This window comes from Jaculus jaculus, chromosome 16, assembly GCF_020740685.1.
Source record: "Jaculus jaculus isolate mJacJac1 chromosome 16, mJacJac1.mat.Y.cur, whole genome shotgun sequence".
In the NCBI taxonomy this organism is placed as follows: domain Eukaryota; kingdom Metazoa; phylum Chordata; class Mammalia; order Rodentia; family Dipodidae; genus Jaculus; species Jaculus jaculus.
The window spans coordinates 25,450,284-25,474,918 of NC_059117.1; the positions used below are offsets into that span (position 1 = coordinate 25,450,284).

The following is a 24,635-nucleotide window of genomic DNA, read 5'->3' on the forward strand; positions in this document are numbered from 1 at the left end:
GGATCAGCTCTTTCTGCTGAAGATTACACAAGTTCCAAGACTTTGTGGACAATGAGAGAGAGGCCCAGAACCTGCGGTTATTCCACTCAAACAGACAGTGGACAAGCCCTTTCATTCTCTCCAACAACTACCTCAGTACCGCTTCATCAAATGATGCAGGCAGGGTTTGATCTTCTACAGTGCAGTTTTCAAGAAACTTACAAATCCTTTCAAATTCAAAACGAGGCAATGGCTGTGTGTAAAGTCCTCCAACTATGAATAAAACTCGTTTCTTACCCTTTATTCTTTACGCAGGCATTTTTCAAGTGAACAAAGCTGGAAGGAAATATCCCCTGGAAGAGAAAGCATGACGGTTATGGGCTTGCTGTCTTCAGCGAGGCGGGCTCAAAGCAGCAGGTGTAATGCGGTCATCCGGCCAAGGCAGTATCAACACCAGCTCAGCACAGGTTAACATCTACTGTGGCTTCGATCTCTGCACCTTTATTTTCTACTATGAACTACAAACCAGAGGTTCTCTAACATAAGCATATTGAATAAACATTAAATCTTAATAAACATACTCTTTTTGCTTTAATTATTGATACCTATTAATTAATTAGTTATTTATTTTTGAGGCACCCCTCACTATGTAGCCCAGGACAGCCTGAAATTTGCTGTGTAGGTCTGGCTGGGGCAGTCCTGCTGCCTCCTGCATGCGGGTTACAGGTCAGTGCCACCACACCTAGTGTGTTAAATACGTTCTTTAAGAATCAGAAATAGGGTTTTACACTGTAGCCTAAAAAGGCCTAGAATTAGTGATACAGTGATGTAGCCCAAGCTGGTCTTGAACTCATAGAAATCCTCCTGTCTCAGCTCCCAAGTGCTGGGAACAGGCATGCAGAACAATGCCAGACTAAAAACTATGTTCAGCCAAATTTTTTAAAAAATAGTTTTGATTCAGCTGTTGGTTTTAGTAATTCATTTTCTTTTCAAGCACTCATGATTCTATTTAAAAGATATTCATGGAAAAATCACTAAATTTGCAGGTAAGAATTATGTGTTTTAGATGATCTTTGATGAAAACACATTAGCACTTAATCACCATTCTTCCATTCTGATGGAACAAAAACCAAACAAAAGAAGCCAGACTAGGTTAACAATTGCAGAGAAATGATGTAGCAAGAAACTGATTCATTGTTCTATATGGGAATCCAAAGAAGGAACAGCAAACGAAAATCGGATTTATAGCCCATTAATAGACAATGTTCTCTGAAGTATTTCTGGCATGTAATCAAATGACAAACTCAGTGAAATATTTATAAAAACAAATGTCATCTGATCATGCTTATCACCATTGTGGTTCTGAATATACCTCTAAAACAGATACAGAATTTTTTGTAAACAAACATTTTTTCTGCAAAATTTGAACTTAGGTCAATATATGATAGAATTAACAGGTAGGGTAATAGTAAGAAAGAATTAGAACTCGAAATCTGTTAGATGATATTAATTAATAGGTATCAATAAATAAATAAATAGATAAATCTGTTAGAGAAGTCATAATAATTTTTTTGCAGATGTGCTTAGATGAATAATTAAATGCTGAAACTGTATTTGCATGTGCCCTGCAGATGCTCAAAAACAAGAAACTTAAATGAGGGCTAAAGTATCAAAAAATTAAATTTATATACTCATTTGTCCCTGAGGCTCTCATTTAGACTCATATAAAATAATGAATTGAAGTAATTAAACCCAGTTGGAAAGTCCAGCAAAAGCTATATTTAATCAAAAAGACAGGCAAAAGAGCTTATATTTCTTACACTGTATTTTGATAATGAAAAACGACACAATTTCTTATCAACAATTTTAATAAAGCTAGAACTAAAAAAGAATGACATATAAGGAAACATTAAAGACTATGGGAAGCATAGGCTGAAAATCTGGGCAAGATTAAAATAAGGTATGAAGCTGGGCATGGTGGTGCATGCCTTTAATCCCAGCATTCAGGAGGCAGAGGTAGGAGGACTGCCGTCAGTTCAAGGTCACCCTGAGACTACATAGTGAATTCCAGGTCAGCCTGGGCTACAGTGAGACTCTACCTCAAAAAACAAAAAAATAAAAATAAGGTATGAAAACATATTTGTAAGGATTACTATCAAAATCACAAACTATCCAAATAAAAGATAAAACAAAAGTCATATTACTTCCTTCTACAGCTCCTGAGGGTTTATAAGTCTATAAAGGATAGTGAATCCTAGTAACCTCCAGGCATGGTATGAAAAACGAGCATTTTTAAATACGGTTTTTCATGGTTTAAGTTCTATACACTCAAGGATATTCTCAACGGTTCTCTAAAACAAGCTTGCTGCTTCACACTAGTACTTTACAAACTATCACAGGAAAATTAATGATTAAATCCCAATATTAAATACTACTTTTATAATATGGAGTTTTCTTTCCGGATTTTCAATTTCACTCTCCAAGAAACCAACACTTTAAAAATATTTTGTTTCTATATAGTAAGCTTATTAAGGACTTTGTAGCATAACTTACAAACATTATGTATAACTATCATTTAAATAGCATATCTTAACTATAATAAAAGTTCAAAGAATTTTCAAAATTATGAAAATCTGTATTACCATTTTGCATTTTAATTAAGAGCCCAAATGTAACTTCAGTTTTATATCAAAATAATTTAAGTACTTACCTTTTATAAAAATACTATAATTATAGTTAGAAATAATAGCTTTACCTTGACATTTGGATTTTTTAAGGCAAATCCTCTGTACCACCCTGTGGGAAAAAGTCATAATTACATTTCAATAAGCAAACCATAATAATATTTTAAAGAGCCCAAAAAAATAACAAAAGCTGGGTGTGGTGGTACACAACTTTCATCCCAGCACTTGAAAGGCACAGGTAGGAGGATTGCTGTGAGTTACAGGCCAACCCTGGGCTAGAGTGAGACCCCACCTCAGGAAAAAAACAAAAAAGAAAATACACCAATCTGTTCTTGGCTGATAGAAATTTTCCCATATGCACACGGACATGACATTGTAGCTCTGGGATGAGGACTAGGTAACAGCTCAAATGACTCCTAAGTTAAGCATTTTATTAATGAATTATTTTATTAAATTACACCAGAAATTTATAACAAGTAGAACTGTGTAAAACAGAAATAAAGAGTACTAGGTCTTTTATTTTTTTTTAATTGGGAAAGGATCTTACTATGTAGCCCACACCAAAGCCCAGGTGACAGCCAATAATAGCGCCTGAACAGTGGCTGTGTAGTGAATTTCACACCCCTGAGCCCATTCCCTGTGGTCAGATCAGTCCTGTGTCATAAGAAGAGCCAGTACAAGAATTACCAGTGTGGGGTTGCATTAACTTCACTTACAACATTTATTCTATAGACATATTACTTAAGCTTAGAACAACTCTGAATCAGTCTTACAGTATTCTGCTTGAGGGAGGCACTGTTTTGTTTTTTGTGATTTATAATAAATATGGATGTGTGTGTGTGGTGGTTTGAATGTTATGTTTCCCATAGCCCCAAGTGTTGTAATTAAGCATGCTACTTGCTTCCCAGCGAGTGGAGCCTTGCTAGAGGAGCTGTGTTGCTGGGGGCAGATCTTGAGATGAATTAGTACAGCCCATTGGGTGTCTGAGCTAGTTTGCTCTTACAGTGTTCTCTCTCTCTTTCTCTCTCTTCACTACCTCTGATGCTGATATATGAAGATGTGAGCTGCCTTAATGCTTTTTCCATCATGATGAAACATCCCCTCAAAACTGTAAGCCTCAAATAAACCCTTTCCTCACCTAAGCTGCTTCTGGTCAGGGGTTTTGCCTCAGCTATGAGAAGGTAACTGTTATAACATATATCAACACATGTTTTATATATAGTCCCATTTAAAAGTAATGATCAGATTACATTTTTGTAAGTGCTAAACCATTTTTCTTAGTGGTAAATTATTTTGCTCTGTAATACATGTTATATCTAGTTAAATTTTTGAAATATTTGAGCTTTATGTATAAGCACTTTTTGTTCCTCATAATATATTTTCTTGGAATGACATATAATAGTAAAATATATCACCTCAAAACAGATTTAAGAGCAGCCCAAAGAAAGGATGAACTGAAAACCAGCATCTCTGAATCTCAGGGCTTAGTACATTCTCATATCAACAGATCAGAGTAATCATTCTAACAGAATTGAAAACTTTTCACAAATTACAGAAATGTCACATAGAGGTCTATCTCTGTATAATTATACTATTCCAATGAGCTTTTAGATTACAAACACATCCCACAATTATACACTATCTATGAAACCATCTAAAATAAGTTCTGTATCTATATACAAAAGAGAAACAATGAATCTAGTAATGACACAGAACATGTAATGTATTTTCAGAAATGTCAATTACAGTAGACAGGATAAATATCCACATATCATCACCATTTAATGCCAAGATCTAGCTAAATATAGTGTCTTATTTGGGGGAACACAATTTAATCCATGATGAAACTTCACAGAATATGACAATATCATATTATAAATTCTCAGTAAGAAAAGCTTTCTAGGAGGAAAATGGGTATTGTAGGATATGTTAATGTGTTCTAAAATACAGTCATGTTAACAAGAAAAATAAATGTTATTAGATCAAGGAGATTTTAATTTTTTTAAAATTTATTTGCAAGGAGAAAGAATGAATGGGCGTGCCAGGACCTCTAGCCACTACAAATGAGCTTCAGATGCATGCACCACTGTGCACAACTGGATTTATGTGAGTTCTGGGAAACTGAACCCCGACTGTTAAGCTTTGCAGGCAAGTATCTTAACCACTGGGCCATCTCTCCACCGCTTATGTGGAATATTTTTTAAGACTGACATTTAAGGATGTTTCATAGAATAGCAATAGAAACATTTGAGAATATAGTAGGTTACCTTTCGTGAGTTAGCTATTAATAATAATCCTACAGCATCATATAAAATAGTCTACTAACATTTCAAATTCACTGAATTATTTCATTCCAAATTTGGAAGAAGACTACAAGATTGTGTGGACTTAGCCTAGGTAGGAGTCCTCCTGAGCTCTCTGGTTCCCCCAACCTCAGGTACACATTTCTGCACTCAAATCCCCATTTCTTTTGTCCCAGGAGATCTGCTGGGCACTTGAGAATTTGATAGTTGACAGAGAGCTTGATAGTTATTCACAAACAGCCACAAACAAGATTGACTTCAACTGCTTTCCACAGAGCCATGTGGTGACGACAAGGAAATACTATTAGGAAAAGCCCAACTGGCTGAAGAATCACACCTGTTTTTGCATCAACTAAAACCTGCATGTGCACGAGCAAGCTTTGTTTAAAAGCAGTTTACTGCTTCTAAAATCAGCTGAGGTGAGGGAAGAGCTCATAAACCTCATGCAGAGTCCTACACTATAGGCTTTCTTACAGAACTTCAGTGAGCCACTCACCATCACACTTCTCCAGGATCTGAACTGTATCGCCAATTTCCAGCGACAGTCCGTACGGGATCGTTCCTCGGAAACTGGCGATAACTGTAAAAAAATGATACAGAACGCGTGAGGGCTGTTGTATCAGTCACAGCCAGTTTCACTGCTTATACATTCATGCTAGCGACTGGAAAAATGAACACGAACTCAAGGATGCTTTTATAGCTACACCCTTCTGTCATTTCACTTTTTACGTATTTTCAAAGCAAGCCACTAACTTTGTATACTTTGCCAACTTCTTGGTAAAATGAACATAAAGATGCACTCCGAAGATGTGGAATATACCATAAGTGCTATATAAAATATCCAGACGATTGCCCAAGAACATATTCCAGCAAAGGTAGTGCCTAAAGAGATCCTTGAGATTGGATACCTCATACACTGCTAGAGTTACCCTTTCCACCAGGTGCCTGGCCACAGTAGTACATGTTTTTACTAAGTTAAGAATACATTCCTGGACTGAAGAGATGGCTTACTAGTTAAGGCGCTTGCCTGCAAAGTCAAAGGACCCAGGTTCAACTCCCCAGGACCCACGTAAGCCAGATGCACAAGGAAGTGCATGCATCTGGAGTTTGCTTGCAGTGGCTGGAGGCCCTGGTGTGCCCATTCTCTCTCTCTCTCTCTTTCAAATACATAAATAAAAATAAAATATTAAAACAAAGAATACATTTCTTACTGATTACTAAGCTTGGTTTGCCTAGATGCTATGCCACTGGAAACATTTCTTCTCTCTCTAGAGTATAAGATTCTCAAAACAAGTGACTATTTGCTCATTATTATGTCCCCAGAGCCTTGCCAAGTTTGTAGCATAACAGCACTCTTCTGGCAGTGGGAATCAATGGTGACATTTTATTTCGTTAGCACTGAGCCATCCTTAGGATTAAACATACAGCTGCAATTCCCACACTCCTTGCCTCTCAGATGACTTGGGCCTGTGGGGGAGGGAGGATGCAGCAACAATTATAGATTAAGTGAATTAATGACTTAGATGTTTCAGAAACATTTTTCAGAATGGGGCAGGACTAGAATGTACTACCTATAGGAAGTTATGTGCACAGATTAGTCATCCCTGGCAAAAAGAATGAGACTTACTGGAGCTCCCAGACAGTGAAGACTGAGTCATAAAGGAGGTAGAAAGAAAGGGAATAGACTTCAACACACACAGGAAAGAACTCTCACAAAATACAGTGTATTCTGAAATCGACTTGCAAGTTATGGCTGATGGAAAGGATTTTTAAAAGATGAAAATTTAAGTGACTTTTTAATAATATTGTTTCACATAGTCAGGTTCAGATACAGCCCTAATCCCCAACATGTTTCTGCTACTGTTAGGAATATACTTTTCAAAGCCTGAAAATAAAAAGCATATGAATCTATCAAAAATCAAAATATGGCAATAAGTAATGGCCTTTTAGAGACATCTGAGACCCTTTTATGATCTCAAAACAAAATTAACAGTAGAGTCCAAAACAGAGGACAAGGTAGATTAGAATAAGTACACAGGAACCAATTTACAACATTTTAGATAAACATTAACTTATGATATCATATTCTAACTATGGCCATAAATACCCTGTGGCTTCATACTAATGTTCAAGCATATATTTGCTTGAAAAGTAATCAAGACTCTACATACTTTGCAAGATGAATTCATATAACTTTCAGAGACTTTTTACAGGAGCTGACCATTTAAGATACAATCAATTGATTACAATGTGTGAAGGACTTCAGAACAAGCTTGTGTGTCCACTCATGAAGTTATGTTAAAATCCGGAGGCTCCAAACTGGGCATGATGAATGCTGCTCTGGAGGCCCAAGTTCAAAGACTTGCCAGTGCAATTCTGCACATGGTTCCTACCATATATGGCTGCCCTCATATGCCGTAGGATGCCACGACCAGCACCCTATTACTGGTCACCCCGTTTCTCTCTTTATCCCCTCATTGAATCCCATAGTAACACTCATGGATTTCATTTCTTCAACTTCCCTCTGCTTATCAGCTACACAGTGAGGCCTTCACTGTCCATAGAAAGTGTTCCACCGAAGTCTCTAGGCCCTCACAATAGATGGTCACATTCACTGCCTATCAGAGATCTATTGTCCCTTGAATCTTCTAGTACCCCCTCCAGCCTTCTCTAGACCAACCGTCTTAGTTCTCCCTTTAAAAATGATGGAGCTGTGCAGGGTCTGCCCTCAAGGTGTTGAAGTTTAAAGGCTGGGATAAGCTACAGCATGGAGTGTGGCTTCATACCACATAGTTTTATAGCCTTGACCTTACCACGTATTAGCTATGTGACCATGGTCAAAACAGCCATGGTCTCAGAATAGCCATGACACTGGGCAAATGAAGAGAGTATGGTTTAGATATGATGTGTTTCTCCACCCCCACCCCCGCAAAAAAAAAAAAAAAAAAAAAAAAGCTTATGTATTTAAGGCTTGCTTCTAAGACAGTGGAGCTATTGAGAGCTGACTTGATCAGGAGGATGCTAAACTCACCAATGTATTAATCTCTGGGCAAATTCATAGCTGAACTGGCTATTAAGAGGTGGGGCCTGCCTGGAGGAAGCAGGTCATTGGCTCACCCCTATTGCTGTCTCTCTGCCTCGTAGCCATCCTGAGGTGAGCACACTTGAACCCTGACATGGTGCCTTGCTTAACCAAGGGCCACAGCAATGGATATAGTTGACTGTTAGCCAAAACCTTTGAAACTGTGGCCCCAAATAAATTCCCCCTTAAGTTGTTTGTCACAGGTATTTTTCGTCACAGCAACAGAGAATTAAAACAGGGGGAAATAACAAAGTCATCAATCTGAAGTAACCTACGAAATTACTCTGCAAACTACTATAGACATTCTCCCTAGATGGAGAGACGTGCAAGATATTCCTATCTCCTGTTGATACATGACTCACCAACCTTCTCTTCAGCCCTGATCTGAGCTCCCGACAGAGACTTTGCACTTGTGATTCTCTATTTGGATGTCTAAAGGTCTAAAATGAGACCCATGCATGTCTTATGTGAACTCACCATTTTCTGATATCCCTCAATCGCCCCAACCTGAGCCCCACCTCCTCTTAACACCTGTTCTAAATCTTTTTAGTCTTCCACTGTTCTTAGGTGGATTACTCAGCACCTCAGAGCAGAACCTTCCAGGAGCTTTCCTTGACTCATTAGTTGTCTTTCCTCGGCATATTGTCTGTGATACCACCAGAGTTACCTTTGATTATATCACATTTGTACTTGTGAAGCTTTTTGTTTGTTTTGTTTTACATGAGGCACCAGAATATTTCTTTAAAAGGTAATAAAATATAAACTACAGATTTGATAGCAGCCTAAGAGGTATCATTTTCCTCTTATTCATACTGCCACAGAATTCTTGGCAATCCTCGCTGTCTCTAAATCAGATTCTCCTCCATTGTCCTCTGCTCTGTTGAATGATAACCCCATCCACTGAACACGCATGCCAGAAACCTGGGCGTGGTCATGTACACACCCCCACCCTCATGCACACAGCCAGTTCTTCCTGCTGAGCTCATCTCCCAAATACCCCTTCTGTAAACATCTCTATCCTTACTACTGCCTGAGCCTCGCTCCCTCCTCCAGGCCTCCAGCAGTCCCTGGGTGTTAGTCACAGGTTCTTCTCTCTCACACACAATCGGTGAGAGGACTTTTCTTTCTTTTCCGTTTTTTTTTTTTTTTTAATTTTTGGTTTTATGAGGCAGGGTCTCACTCGGGAGATCAAGATGGCCTGGAACTAACCTTATAGCCCAGGCTGGTCTCAAAATCTTGGCAATCCTCCTGTCTCAACCTGCCAACTGCTAGAATTACAGATATAAACGACCACATCTGGCTGAGAAGTCTTTCCCAAATGCAAGCTGGATGGCACCCTCTTCCTCCCTCCAGCCTCCCCTCCTCCTCCCCCGAAGTACAAAAATTACACCGCAAGGCCTCGCCCTACGCATCACAACCCTTCCTTATGGAAGCTTTCTGGATGAGCATCTTCTCACCCTAACTTAACACACAGCACAGGGCCATAACACGCCGCTGGTCTTCATCACATGTTAAATTGTTGGATTAAGCGTGACCAATACAACGAAAGATCCACAGATTCAAGCTCTATGCCCATTTCAGCTCCCAACTGTTTCTCCAATTCAGTAACGCCTGCGTTCAGTACATAATTAACTCGTTAGTGAATGAGCATGTGTGTTAATATTTGGAATAATATTTTAACATAATGCTCATATGTTTTTCCTCCTTTAATTTTGTGTGTGTGTTTGTGTAGGGTATGTGTGATGTGGTGTATGATGTGCTGGATGTGTGCAGAGGACGCTGGGGGCCCTATTCCATCATATATCTGCCCATACCAAGAATTTCCATTTGTAGCAAGAGCAATTCTCTGGCCTTTGCTCCCCACAGGAATGGGGTTCTGTGTGTGTAGGCACATACATCTTTTATGTGGGTGCTGGGGACAGCACTCAGGCAGTCTCCGGTCCCCATGCTAACGAGGCACGCGCTCTTGGCCACTGAGCCTTCTCGCCAGCCCAGCGCTCAACATTCTAAGAACCAACTTGCACTGCCTGTGAAAACTCGTTCTCTCATAAAGCTATTTCAAACTGGAACAGTGGGTTTTCTAGGTGCTAAGCAAATTTCCTCACTATTTGTTCGGTCTCCAGGAAAGAATTCTGATGTCACTCCAGTTATTTACTACTTATAAGTATTAACGGCAAGCCTTAACCCTTGCTGGCCTTCAGTTGCTTCTGCCAAACAAAGGAACTAAATAAAGGCTCCTGCCAACCTGAAATTCTGAGAGACTGGAAAAGGTCTTTCACCCAATCCTGGCATGGTATAAGAACTCTGACCCCGTTGGGGCTGGAGAGATGGCTTAGTGGTGAAGGCACTTGCCTGAGAAGGCAAAGGACACAGGTTTGGTTCCCTAGTGTCCACATAGGCTAGATGCAGGTGGTGGCACAAACATCTGGAGTTTGTTTATAATGCCTGGAGGTCCTGGAGTGCCCATTCTCTCTATGTGCCTCTTCTCTCTCTTTCCCCCAAATAAATAAATAAATAATATTTTTAGCCCTGAAATCACCACACTTAATGTTCATAATCATATATTAAGTGTTACTCTCACTGATGGTTAGTGAAGCTTCTCTTTGCAGATGGTGATGACCACTGGGATGGCCCAAAAGGCAACAGAGTGCTGAGAAGAAGGGTTGGAGGTATTTCCAGCATTGAAACATCTCACACCCTCCAAGGCTCAGGGTTCATTGCTAAAGAGGTGGCAGAAAGAATGTAAGAGGCAAAGAAAGGGTACTACTCCTTTCATACAACTGTCTGGACAGAATGTGGCCTCGATATCCAAGACCTCGCAGTGCCTAGCAATACCTACACAAGACCCTCATAACAAGAGAAAAAGACTATGACATCAAGTTAAAAGAGAGACCAATGGACAGAGGGAGGGGATACGACAGAGAGCAGAGCTATGAAGGAGAAAGTAGGAAAGGGAAGGGGAGGGAAATACCATGGTTTGTTGTCTGTAAGTATAGAAGTTGTCAATAAAAAATATATATGATAAAAAAATGGAAAAAACATATTTTTAAAAAGAACTCTGTCCCAAAATCAGCCTGCTATGCCACTGCCTATGATCATATGCTCCAACTTGGAACAACCATGTGATAAAGCCAAAGAAATGACCCATTCTCTTCGAATATCACACAAGAACCGAACAACTCTCCAAATACTGCCTGGGGCTCAAACTTTGTATCAAGCTTGCAAGAAAAGGACCTTTACACATATTCATTCATTCACACATTCATTCATTCATTCTCTCGCTCTTCCTCTCTCATGCTCACTATACCTCCTAAGTGTCTGGGCTCATGAATGGAGTATGAACAAACACATAGAATGCATCAGTGGATGACAGATGAATGAAGCACTTAAGAGATGGTTCTAATGGAGTCAGACAACCCCAGGGACACCTGTCCTAAGAATCAAACAATCAGTAGTAAATTACAGGCCACAGTGGAGAAGAACACTTTGCAGATATGGCTCAAGGCATGACTTTGATCTCTGCACTCCAAAACAGCAAGCCACTCTCAATCACCTAAAACACCTTGCTGTATATAAATGAATGCTTTACTTAGGAAGACACTTAGCCTTTAGATTATGAAAGAAAAAACTTAAAGACAAAATTGGTTCTATGCAAAAGAATAAAGAATTTGAGCACATGACTGATTCACATTTGCTACTATCAGCATGTCCTAAGCCAGTGACTAAAGAAGCATTGTGGAGTGACAGGGAAGACAACATATGCATTAATAAAGGCTTATTTTGCATTTCCATGGAATGTATTTAAAATATATACTATTTTTAGATTTCTGTTTTGGAAACAACTTTTCTATTAAATCACTTGACATCTATTCAAGTTTTCTTTGTTTTTCCATGAAACAAGTCTACAGTTAAAAATTAAGTATTTTTTTAACCAGTTACAATAAAGCAGCTATGTCTTCATATTAAAAACCACATCATTGTATGCTCCCTAGGGCCCGTTTTCCATCCAATAATGTTGGAATTTACAAGACATGATCACACACTGTCTTGGCCTCTTGACTTTCTTTATGCGTTTGCCTATTCTCTTATAAGCTTAACAGCTTTTTATAAATTGACCATTAGAGGTTACAAGGAAAGTTCACAAGAACAAATCTTGGCAGAGCTGGAACTGCAAAGGGCCCTGAGCACGCAACTTGAACCAGCACGTGACATCCACTGAATGGTGTTGTGTTCGTTTCTCCCCACTTACTACAGTGTACAATTAATTTGGAGTAACAAATATGCAAATAAATTTAGTTCATATTCAAGTTCTGAAAAATATATGCAAAGTAAAAATACTAAATCTATATAGTGCAAGTGTTCTGACAAGAATGTCTTAATCAGGGGCTAGAGAGAGGGCTTAGCAATTAAGGCATTTACCTGCAAAACCTAAGGATCTAGGTTCGATTCCCCAGTACCTACATAAGCCAGATGGACGAGGAGTTCTTGTGCAGTGGCTAGAGGACCTGGCGCACCCATTCTCTTTCTCTTTCCCTCTCTTGCTCTCTCAAATAAATAAATAATTTTTTTAAAAGAATGTACTAACAACCAGTGCATATCACCACTTACAATAGTGATGCCCTTCCTTTATATAATATTAGTTCAGTATCCACCAACAATTTATTAAAATAAATAGAGGTGAGAAACATTCGCAAATGTAGCTATTAAACATTTTCTATCAGGAAAGCGAAAAGGCAGTAAAGTGGTACTATGAAATAGGGATTCTTTTTTTTTTTTGCTTTTTTTTTTGTAAAGAACAAATGGATTTTTCAAGCTTTCAGACAGTCAAGAGAAACTCAACCACATAGTTCCAAGACTTTTAAAACCTGAAACTCAAAACAAAGTATTAAAAACTTTCACAAGTCGACCATGTAGCTGTAAATTACAGATGATAACATATTATTCACCACCACTGTCAAAATAATATTTACAGTGACTCCACTTTCCACAATTCAATTTTGAGCCCAGTAAATACTGGCCCTTGCCCTTTATAAACTGACAAGCCAAGATGAATGGAACGTGGAGCAAGAAAACACAATGAAAATGCTTCGTCCCTGGTGACACAAAGAAGGAATCATGTCTCTCTGTACAACAGAATTTTAGCTTCATCTTCCTCGTAAAAATCTCTGGCTCATGAACAAGTTGTGGTCTAAAAGGTCACTTGTAGGAGGTTACTCACAGATTCTGACTTAATACCAAAATGAAACTGCTATTCTTTTTTATTTTTACAGCAAAACCAAGCTGTGCTTGCACCAGAAATTAGGTATGCCACTTTATATGAGGTAACTGTGTATCGAGAATGCTAGTGTCCAAAGCCCAGAAGTACCAATGAGGAGGGCAGAAGCATCCCAGACATGGGACATCTTAAAGGAATTCTCAAGCACCTCAGAAGACATGAGAAAGTCCTGTCCTCTTCCCATTCTCATTTCCCATTGTACGCCTGGCTCTGCTGTTCACGAGTATATCTGCATCTGGGCTGCTTAGCTTTCACGAGCATCACACTGAAGGGCTTACAAGAGCAAAAGGAAAGGAAGAGGGTGAATTGTTCTGGACCCTGGATAAAAGCTAGAGGAGACCGAGATAACAGAAAGGGGCTAAAGAGAACTATGTTCTCAATGGGCACTTTACTTCATGAGAGAGTCTACTGCGGGGAAGATGAAAAGGGCTCCTCTCTCCTGCGTGTACACAATACTCTCTGGAGGGATGGATAGGACCTGGTGGGGAACCGAGGTGACAGGTTAATCAAAGTCCCTTTTCCACAGCTATCTAGGGCAGGACATGCAGGAAGACAGAACGGAGTCTGTGGAGATGTCTACTGGCACTGCCTCTTGGGACATGCAAGGCAGAATTGTCCTTCTTAAGGCTGTTTTTTTCTCTCCACAAGATGAAGTTAGAAGTAGGCGAGTCATCCCTAACTTCAAGGAACTTCAGAGCGGCTATCTATGTGACAGCGTCACCATGGGGACATGTGGGAATGAGGCAGGAGATGGGTGGCATCTCTTAGAAACTGCTAACGCTTATAAAGAAACCAGGAGAAGGGGGGTGGCATATGCCTTTAATCCCAGGCAGAGGTAGGGGGGCTGTTGCTGTGAGTTTGAGGCCATTGGAGAATACAGAGTGAATTCCAGGTCACCCAGGGCTACTTCAAAACAAACAAACAAAACAAGAAGGGCTAGAGAGATGGCTTAGCAGCTAAGGTACTTGCTGGTGAAGCCTAAGGAGCCAGGTTTGATTCTCCAATACCCATGTAAGCCAGATGCACGAGGTGGCGCATGTGTCTGTAGTTCATTTGCAGTGGCTAGAGGCCCTGGCATGCTCATTCCCTTTCAGTCTCTCTCTTCCCCTTTCTCTCTCAAATAAAATACTTCTAAAAAAAAAGAACCTAGGAAACATAAATACATGCTGTTCTACCATCTATGCTTCAGGCTTGCCCTGTGTTTGCATGAGTGTTTGTTTTGGCAATTGATTGTGCCTTAGGACTCCGTACCTTATAACCAGGCCTGAAAGACCCAGACATGTGGCCCAGGTTCCAAGATCAACCTTTGAAATGTCTCACACAACTCTCTTCTATGCTTATGACCTTGAAGCATCAAAGACATACTGAACAATGTGTTTCTGTTATTTCACACACACGACCTCATCTTCAGGAACAACTGCCACTGACAGTTATAAGGAGAGCCGTACCACAGATTTCAGTTGATCCTGCTTGGGTTTCTGGCATTTAGGCTCAAGGCAAAGGTACCGTGTGGCTCTGAGAACTGTGATACACCGCTTACATCCTCCTGCTGCTAGCAGTGATGGCACATAGAATGTTCCAGCGCCATCAAAGACGGCCTCAGCTGAAGATAGCTACTCTGCTCAAGGTCAGGCCACCTTCCCAAGGCTGCATGCATATGATGACAGCAAGGTCCCTTCCTGACAAACTGTCACAATTCTGAAGGGGCACTCCTGCTCAGGGGACAAAGGCTGTCACTGGACCTGCACTGTAGGCCAATTCCCTTCCCACACTCTTGCTGTCCTCCTCAATTTGCCTTTTTTAAAGGTTTTTCTATTCATAATTTATTGAATGCCTATTATTTATTTCTAAGTAGTATTGTTTAGCAGAGAAGCAAAATAACATTACTGCCTACTATTTGGTCTTAAGGTTTTGTTAACCTCTTTTGATGTTAGTGATAACCTTATACGCTGAAGGCACATTTTGATTCCCATTTTAGAGACCAAGAAAAAGAAGAGGTAATAAGGCACCGAGTCAAGAGTATCAGGAGGGAATTATAGCATATTAAAATTTATCTGATGGCACTGTCACTATGGCAGTAAATGAACTTCTTGTGTTCCCTAAAGGGTCATAAACACACTCCTTGCCTTGGTTTTCATGCTACAAATGCAAAGGCACATTCCTAAGTGGTTACAGAAACAACTGAAGGTCAAAATAAGAAACTTTAATTACTGCATCTACCAATCAGTACTTTAAAAGAAAAATCCAAAATGACAGAAAAGGTTATGCTTTGGGCCAACTGCCAGCCAAGAGGAACACCTTAGAAGAGAGTTCAAACAATTATCTCAAAAGCATCCTAGCACCCAAGAAAGGGGCAAGATGCTAAACAGAGAGAAGGAGGCTTAACATTTAACTCCACTACCTGCGAGCCCTATGGTCCTTGGTTCCACCACTGCTACTTAAGGGTGACAAACCTGTCAGGCCCAGCCTCACAGAGATGTGATAGCCAACAAGCAAATATATGAGAAATTGACCTGTGAACTTGTGAATATGAGGTGTTATTTTTCCCACCATCATTCCTAACCACTGTTGAGAGACTGGAGCTGAATCAGTCATAAGTTCAAAAGGCTAAAACGAGGCTTCCATTTACAAAGGCAAGGGAAAAACATCCCCTTTTTTGCTATTATAGTACTTGGATTATTAACAAGTTAAACTAAGATTCATTAGGCTTAAGCCATTTGAGAAAAATAAAAACTGTTATTATTGATTTTTCTGATCAAACAGAAAAGAAATCTTGGGCAATGAGTCTGACAAGGAAGGCAATGAGTTAGGAGGGGTTTTCCACAGTGACACAGACAGGAAGGAGAGCAGATTCACTACCCACGGCCACCCTGCTGCATAGTGTATAACTTGTCCACAGAACAATCAATAACACCAGGTGGGGAGAAAATAACAATACAGCACTCATATCACAAAGCAGACCAAATTACAGGAAACAATCACTTTTCCCATAATCCAAATGAAAAACAAATTACTAATAAGTAAAATACCACTTCCCAATCAAAAGCCAAGTATTTTGCAAACAAACACAAACACACTCTCTCACAGCTGCCTTTTTCTAATGTGAGATGGTTAGAATTTATATATTGTGTAGGAGAATTCTTCGAAATACCGAATTAAGTTGTCCTGACTTCATCTAAGTGTTTTATTTATGATTGCTGGAAAAAAAAATGACCTGCTATATCCTTGACGTAGTCTCTTTCCTCAAGTCCTAACCACTCCATCGCAGGAGCACAGGAGCGCGCATGGGTCCTAGGAGCCAACCCCTGGCTGCGGCTCCACTCCGTGCCTGCGCACAGTGCCCACGGTGCAGACCTGCCTCAGCTAGATCATTCACCTTCCTCACCCAGCTAGCCACTCACATTTCTGATTTTACTTCCACAGACCTGCCTTTTCACTGTCATCCTTTTCCCACCTCCTGAACAGTCAAGCTGAGTTTCCTCCTGCCTCGCACAGGCTGCGACTGCTTCTCCCTTCACCGGGGAGGCCAGGCGCCGCCTCTGCAAGGAGGGCTTCCTCCCGCCCGCTCCTCTCCCGCTCCCGCCCCTCCATCACTGAATATGCTGTAGATACGGGGCCATCGCTTTGTTCCCAATGCTTAGCACTGTGTCTGACATCCAGTGGCTCCTCAATGTGCAAGCGTCGGCAGAAGACAAACTAAAATTACAGAGATGTCCAGTTAACTCGGTTATCAACCAATCACACTCTTTAGGGCAACAAAGTACAATGGCGAAGGTAGGACTCTGCACCTGTGTGTCATGTTCAAAAGTCTTGAGAAAAAAAGTTTCCTGTAACATCTGCATTGGAGATAAGGTAATTCGGAGGACAAATACCTTTTGCAAAAAAATTTGTTTAAATATTTTCTTTATTTCTGAGAGAAAAGAGTGAGGGAAGGAAAGGGAAGAGAGGGGCAGAGACAGAGAGAGAGAAAGAGAGAGAATGGGTACACCAGGGCCTCTAGCCACTGCAAACGAACTTCACACTCATGTGCTACCTTATGCATCAGGCTTCCATGGGTCCTGGGGAATCGAACCTGGGTCCTTTGGCTTTGCAGGCAAATGCCTTAACCACTAAGCCATCCCTCCAGCCCAAGAAATACTACTCTTATTGCTTGGATGTTTAGTAATCATCAGGTTTAGCATTTCCTTGGTGCAGTTATACCTTTCTTAAGTATTTTATTTTTATTTATTTGACAAAGAAAGAGGGGGGGAGGGAGAGAGAGAAAGAGAATGGGCGCGCCAGGGCCTCCAGCCACTGCAAACAAACTCCAGAAGCGTGCGCCCCCTTGTGCATCTGGCTAACGTGGGTCCTGGGGAATCAAACCTGGGTCCTTTCACTTTGCAGGCAAATGCCCTAACTGCTAAGCCATCCTTCCAGCCTCAGTTATTCCTTTTTAAAATCAATTCACCATTTCGCCTATCTATGGAATCTTGCTACACCCAAACTCAATACATTCAGAGGGCTAGTCACTTGTATTTCATCCAGAAAGGCACACAGAACTGAGGAACAAATGATTCTCCAGTAGGAATCACTACAGAGGGAGAAGGCAGGGACCCAGCCTGTCTTCAAGGGCTAATGAGGGCGAATAGGAGAGTTAGCTTCTTTTCAGCAGTTTCAATTAGGAAGAGACCTAGAGAACCAATGCCACCTTGCCTTGGCCTAAAAGAAGCTTGTGTCTGAGTGAGACTCATCTACAGCAGCTGCGGTGACCCCCCTCTCACTGGCCACGGGAGAGCCCACTACCTATATGGGTGGGCTGGCCCTGGAGCCTGCCCTTCCAATCCACAAACCACTCAGGGCTTGCCCTTTACATACCCGGATCTAACGAGAGAATACATTTTCAGTCGACTGTAAAGATGCTCCCAGTCTTCCTTCGCTCTCTCTGCATCCCCTCGCTCTACTCTGTGACCTCTGCTCCGATACACACGCGTGCTTTTCCCTCTCCTCCAGCCTGGTGGGGTGGGGTGAGTGCGGGAGAACAGAATACTGCTTCTTGGTCTGAGGGAATTTTTCTGCTTGTCTCTGCTTTAAACTTTGGGGTAACTTCTCACTTTAATTATATGTATGAGTTCCCCCAGTCATCTACCATGTGCGCATTTCACTTACACTGTAGATCTCCCATGTGGTTGCTTTCTCTAACTCAGGACCTACCACCTGTGTAATTTCTCTAAACTTGGCACAGCCATGGATATAGCTCTCTTTAATACACACTTCTCACTGCCTGGCACTCTCTCCTATTCTCAGACCATCGCCACTTTTAACTTTCTTCCACAGGGAAGCTCAAGATGGATGCTGTGCCTTCCACACTTGACTCTTCTAAATCTCTCTGCATAGGTCTTATGGTCCACATCTTCATAGTTCTGCCCCAGCCATTTCTCTTAAATGAATCTCACAGACTGTGCTGTGCTTTCCACAAGAGTCCACGTTTCCTACTTTGCACATGCTTATGACTTTGCTCTAGCCTGCTTCCTAGATCACAGTTTACCTGAAGTATTGTACTTTATATTTTATTCTATTTTCTTATGAGAGAGAGAATGGGTGCACCAGGGCCTCTAGCCACTGCAAACAAACTCCAGATGCATGTGCCATCATGTGCACATGGCTTACGTGGGTACCAGGGAATCAATCCTGGGTCTTTAGACTTCACAGACAAGCACATTAACTGCTAAGCCATCTCTCCAGATGGCAATTTCCCTTCAGTAAATCCCACAATTTGTGATTCCTCCCTAAATAAATAATAATTAATAATTTATCCTCCTTGTGTCCATTTTTATCATGCCTTTGTTAAAAGTAGAATATTAACTGGGGCTAGAGAGATGGCTCAGTGATTATGGTGCTTGCCTGCAAAGCCTGACGACCAAAGATTAACTCCCCAGGACCCACATAAGCCAGATAAATAAAGGGGCGCATATATCTGGAGTTCATTTGCAGAGGCTACAAGTCCTGGCACACCTATTCTGTCTCTCTTCTATCTCTACCTGCTTACAAATAAATAAATAAATATTTTTAAAAACTAAGACAGGACCCCAAAATGGGTTCATCAATTTAAGGGACCCCCCAGAACCCCACATCCTGTATCACTAAAGGTCCCCTCCTACCAAAAACATCACTCACACCTGTACTGAGATCTAGTAGATGTGAAACTTGGTGCTACCAACATGGTGATTATTTGGTTTGAGCGGTGTCTTCCCAGGTTGCTTTGTTCGACTATTTCCAACTTTTCTTTTGTACTTAACAGGTATCTTATTGGGAGATACTAAGAATTTGCACATACTTCAGGGCATTAAGATGGCTCTTGCTTGTGACCTTACTTGTTTCTAATTTGGTGAGTTTCCCCACAGGGCTGTGCAGACACTGCTGGATTGCTTTACACTGTACCCAGAGCCTGCAATGGGTCTTTTCTGAAATAAGAACAACACAGTGAGTTTAGTCACAGTTTACAACAGGAAGCATAAACTAATGTCACAGGCATCCTTGAGTTGACCTACTCAACATGTATAAAGTTTCGTATCAGAAAATAAAAAATACTTCATTGGTTTCAAAACAATAAAAAAAAAAAAAACTCCAAACAATTCTTCCTTAACTAAGTAATCTGTGCATGTGTGTTTGTGAAAGGCAGCTTTAGGATTGTTTCTGCCAACCTTTAGCAAACAAAATCTGGATGGGTCTTATCATTTGCATTTTTCCCAAAGGGACATAATTACACGAGAGCGACGCAGGATCCACACAGCAGAGGGCGAACCCGTCAGATGGTTTGGGATATAAGGAAGCCAAGGTCAGCCACTCTGTAGCCAGGCACAGCACAGGGTAGAAAAGCCTGGCACCACCCTCACGCACATGATGCCTGCGAACTTGCTAGGCCTGTGGCTACTTTATCCAGGAAATTAATAGAACCCTTTTATTTCCACCTCATAAATTCTCTACAGACTCTTTCTACTTCTTCTCAATGGTTGTTTCTAAAATGAAAAGGCACTAGAAAAGGAAAGGCTGACAAAGTCTTGGAAATTTTAATGACAAGTTAAGACAAAACTTAATAGCCAAATCAGGGAACCAGGATAAAAGTGAAATTCAATCCCTCTAGCTGAGTAAAACAGTATTGAAGGTTTCTTTTTATACATTCCTTCCTTTTAGTTATCAAGTCTTAAAATATTTTTCCTTCCTTCCTCCTTCCTTCCTTCCTTCCTTCCTTCCTTCCTTCCTTCCTTCCTTCCTTCCTTCCTTCCTTCCTTCCTTTCTTTTTGAGGTAGGGTCTTCCTCTAGCCCAGGCTGACCTGACATTTACTATATAGGGCTGGGATTAAAGGCATGCGTCACCACGCCTGGCTTTCATGCTTTAAAATCTTTCTAATATACTAAACATCATGTTTTTAATTTTATTAAAGAGTCCAGATCAGCAAATTTGCCTAGTATGAGTTTTGCCTATGACCATGGACAGCAGGAAGGTCACTTGGTTTACTTACCTAACGGGAAAAAAAATGCAAGGGGCTGATGAGATGGTTCGTGAGGGAAAGCTGCTGCTGTGTAAGCTTAAGGACCTGAGTTCAGGTCCTCAGTACCCACGTAGAAGCTAACCATGACGGTGTGCACCTTTAATCCCATTAGCAGGGAGATGAAGACAACAGATTCCCTGGAGTTCACTGGCCAGTAAGTCTAGCTGAATTATTTGATTCTAGGATCCGCAAGAGAGCCTGTTTTGAAGAATAAGGGGGAACACACCTGAGAAAAATCCCAACATTGACCAGTGGTCTCCACACACATCCACACACACATGGAGAGACAGAGACACAGAGGGAGAAAGCCTGGTGTGGTGGCTCATGCCTATAAACCCTAGCGCTCAGGAGGCTTGAAGCCAGGAGAAGATCTAGGTTATCCTACGCTAGAATAAGACTCTGCAAACAAAACTAATAATAATAATAAACAATAAATATAAACACAGACATAAATCACGTTATGCAGAAAATGCCAGTTTCAAATCTGACCTATTCCAAGATAAAATTGCAGCCTTTCCTAGGTTGTTTCTGAAGCTCTGTAACACATATAAAAGTATCAACAGTCTCCTTTCACACACCAACCCCAGTTCTGACAAACACAAGTTGTAAATAGCACAGATTAACCACGATAGCACCACAAAAGATGAGTGAAAAGCTACTATTTTTTTTTCTGCTTTGCATAAGATTGAATGTTTCTCTACTTTCTGAGGCATGTGCAGAAATATTAGATCATCCTGTCAGCTTCCCAAAGATGACCTGGGCCCTGTTAGAAGCAACATATGCCAGGCTCCTCAGGGTGTGCCAATCTTGAATCTCCACAGGCAACAGTGGCTCCACACTAGGCCCCAGCTCCTCCAGGTCCTCTTCTTTGTCAACCTAAAATAACAAGACCACCTCACCAGCCCCTGCAAGTTCCTAAATTTACATTTTCTTTGTCTATCTCTCCTGCACTTCATTTCTTCTTTCCTTTTTTTTTAAATGGGGAAACATCAATCATCTATTAAAGACTAGTCTGGCTTAAATGAACATGCCTTCAGTCCCTCCAGACCCAAAAGTGGAACATCATCACTATCAGAACGGATTTTGCTTTCTGGGTGAAAGAGTAACTTGTACCTCACTAGCAAAAGCTACTTAAAGGAATGTAACACACGAGGAGTACATGGGCGACGAAGCCAGGCTCTGCAGATGCCGAGAACGTGGGGCTACCGACACCCCCTTTATGGTCGGCTTGGGGGGGCCTGTCACTGAACCCTGCCATAAAACACCAGCTCACCCTAGACGTCACTTGGGATTTCTCAAAGTAACACTCAAAGTTTCCTCTATAGTTTCCCAAGTTCTTGTGCTGTGTTCCCCTGCCTGAATTATGGCTTTAAAAGTTAAGACTTGGGGGCTGTAGGGATAGCTTAGGGGTTAAGGCATGTGCCTTCAAAGCCAAAGGGCCCAGGTTTGAGTCCCCAGGACCCACATTAGCCAGATGCACAAGGGGGCGCATGTGTCTAGCGTTCGTTTGCAGTGGCTAGAAGCCCTGACGCACCCATTCTCTCTCTTTCTCTCTCCCTCTTTCTCTATCAAATAAATAAATAAAAGTTAAGACTTGGATCACCTAATAAATCGGGACATGTGCCCCGCTGCAGTCCCACTACCCTCTCCCCCACACCCACGACCCAGCAGGGTACAGCTGAGCATCAGGACTGGGGGCAGGAGATCGATTTACCAGTCCACATTTGATTCTCTTACTAGACATGTTCACATATTCTCATCTGTTATTTTTCATTCTCAATAATTTCTTAAGCCTCTCGCTGAGGTAGCAGCATTGTCTCAGCAGAACAAAGGGGACAAGACTGTTTTTTCCTTCCCCAACGGGCTCATTTCTCAGCCAACGGCTGCTTGTGCAAGTGCGGGCTTTCATCAGCGAGAGTGTGGTGGTGCTGGGAGATGGATGATTTTCTAAAATCCTAAAGCTGCCTGTTAAATGCAAGAATTAGGAGCTGGAGAACAGTGTTGCTATAAGCCACTCATATTGAAAGACACAGAATGGCTTCCCCATGGACAGGAGAAAAAAGGAAGAGAGAAATTAAAAGGGAAGGAGGGAGAATAAGGGAAGAAGAAAGTAGTGAACCACACAGTTGTATAAAAAATGCAGCTGGCATTGAAATCCACTGGGGTCAAGACCCAGCAGTAGAAGCAGAGCTAGGAGAAATTTCCAGAGAGGTCTGGCAATTTCTCAACAGAAAGGTGTTACTACCCTGTGGTATGCTGGGAGGGGCAAGGTTAGTGGTCACTAAGGTGAGGTAGAAAGGGCAGCCTGGTGTGGTAAATAAGTAGGAGCCTTCAGAGTCTAATGCGGAAGAGGTGGCGGAAAGAATGTAAGAGCCAAAGGAAGGGTAGGACTCCTTACAATGTGCTCCCTCCAGACATAAAATGGCCTGGATATCCATGACCTCACAGTCCTGACACTACCTACACAAGACCATCATAAGAGGAGGAAAAGATCATGACATCAAAATAAAAGACAGACTGATTGAGATGGGGAGGGGATATGATGGAGAATGGACTTTCAAAGGGGAAAGTGCGGGGGGGGCGGGTATTACTATGGGTTGTTTTTTATAATCATGGAAAATGTTAATAAAAATTGAGGGAAAAAAAGAGAAAAAAAAAAAAGTAGGAGCCTTCCCTCCCCACAGAAGGAGCTAGAGGAGGTGGCTGCGAATACAGAACCACTCTGACCAGGTCTGCAGAGGCTGAGGCAGGAGAGACTACAGCTGAGGTTTGGAGAATCAACACCTCAAGCCAGCACCAAGGGGAAGACAAGTGACCAAAACCACATCCACACGAGCAGGTACAGAGGAAAAAAGCTGATATTCAAGGCCAGGACAGATTTACTCTTATTTTAGTCCAGAAACCAACCCTTTAAATATAAGAGTAAGAATAAACTACTACCAGTGAGTATCATGAGGTCTCTAGCATACAAACGAGCAGATTTTTTATATGTTCGTCTGAAAATTTATTTGTTAGTTTTCAGTCCTATTCTACATAGGTGAAGTGAGTCCTAGAGGTTAAAAAAAAATATGTACGTGGGGATATGTTTAAGACCAGGTACTTTTTCTGCAAGGGCTATTATCACGCAAAGAAAAAGGATGGGCAACATATACAAAGTGGGCAGCAATTGTTTGACTAGCCTAGAAAAGAGAGTAGTGCCCATCCTACAAAGTCCTGACACAGGAGTAAACACTCAGTAGACTATGTGTCTATTGTAACAGGAAGGTGGGCTAATCCACCCCACAATATTAAGAACCAGCTTGGGCATTTCACATTATCCAAAATGGAACCCATCATTTCTACAAATTCTCCTGTGTCTTCTCTGCAAACTGATACTTCCTATCTTTCAAGAGCATCCTTAAAGTGGGTATCTTTTAATTTTCTCCCACACAGTGGGGTTTAGGGAAACACTCCTCAGAAGATTCCCAAGCTGTTCCCACCAGTCAAACACAACCATTTCCTCAGAAGTACTATCTCCAGGTGTCCTCAAAGGCTTTTCCTCACTTCTGCAGTTTAAATAAGCCAGCAGTAACTGGTAAGACTGAGAAAGCCAATCACATTAAGGGCATACTAAATGCTATGTTTAAAATAAAACATGCTGACTGGAGAGATGGCTCAGCGGTTAAGGTACTTGCCTGCAAAGCCTAACAATCAGGGTTCAATTCCTTGATACCCACATAAAGCCAGATGCACAAGGTGGTACATGCATCTAGAGTTCGTTTGCAGTGGCTGGAGGCCCTGGCA

The 24,635-nt window shown here is 41.3% G+C and overlaps 1 protein-coding gene across 5 annotated transcripts in view; it reads right to left on the reverse strand.

Moving 5' to 3' along the window:
* The window catches only part of Dock4 (dedicator of cytokinesis 4), a 478,789-nt gene that overhangs the window by 257,519 nt on the left and 196,635 nt on the right, over window positions 1-24,635 (reverse strand). For all 5 annotated transcript variants that reach the window (XM_045135544.1, XM_045135547.1, XM_045135546.1 and 2 more), the window contains exons 2-4: window positions 5,463-5,546; window positions 2,735-2,775; window positions 277-332 (exon numbers count right to left, since the gene is read on the reverse strand). In XM_045135544.1, coding sequence (XP_044991479.1) covers window positions 277-332; window positions 2,735-2,775; window positions 5,463-5,546 — 181 coding nt within the window. The remainder of the gene's footprint in view (window positions 1-276; window positions 333-2,734; window positions 2,776-5,462; window positions 5,547-24,635) is intronic.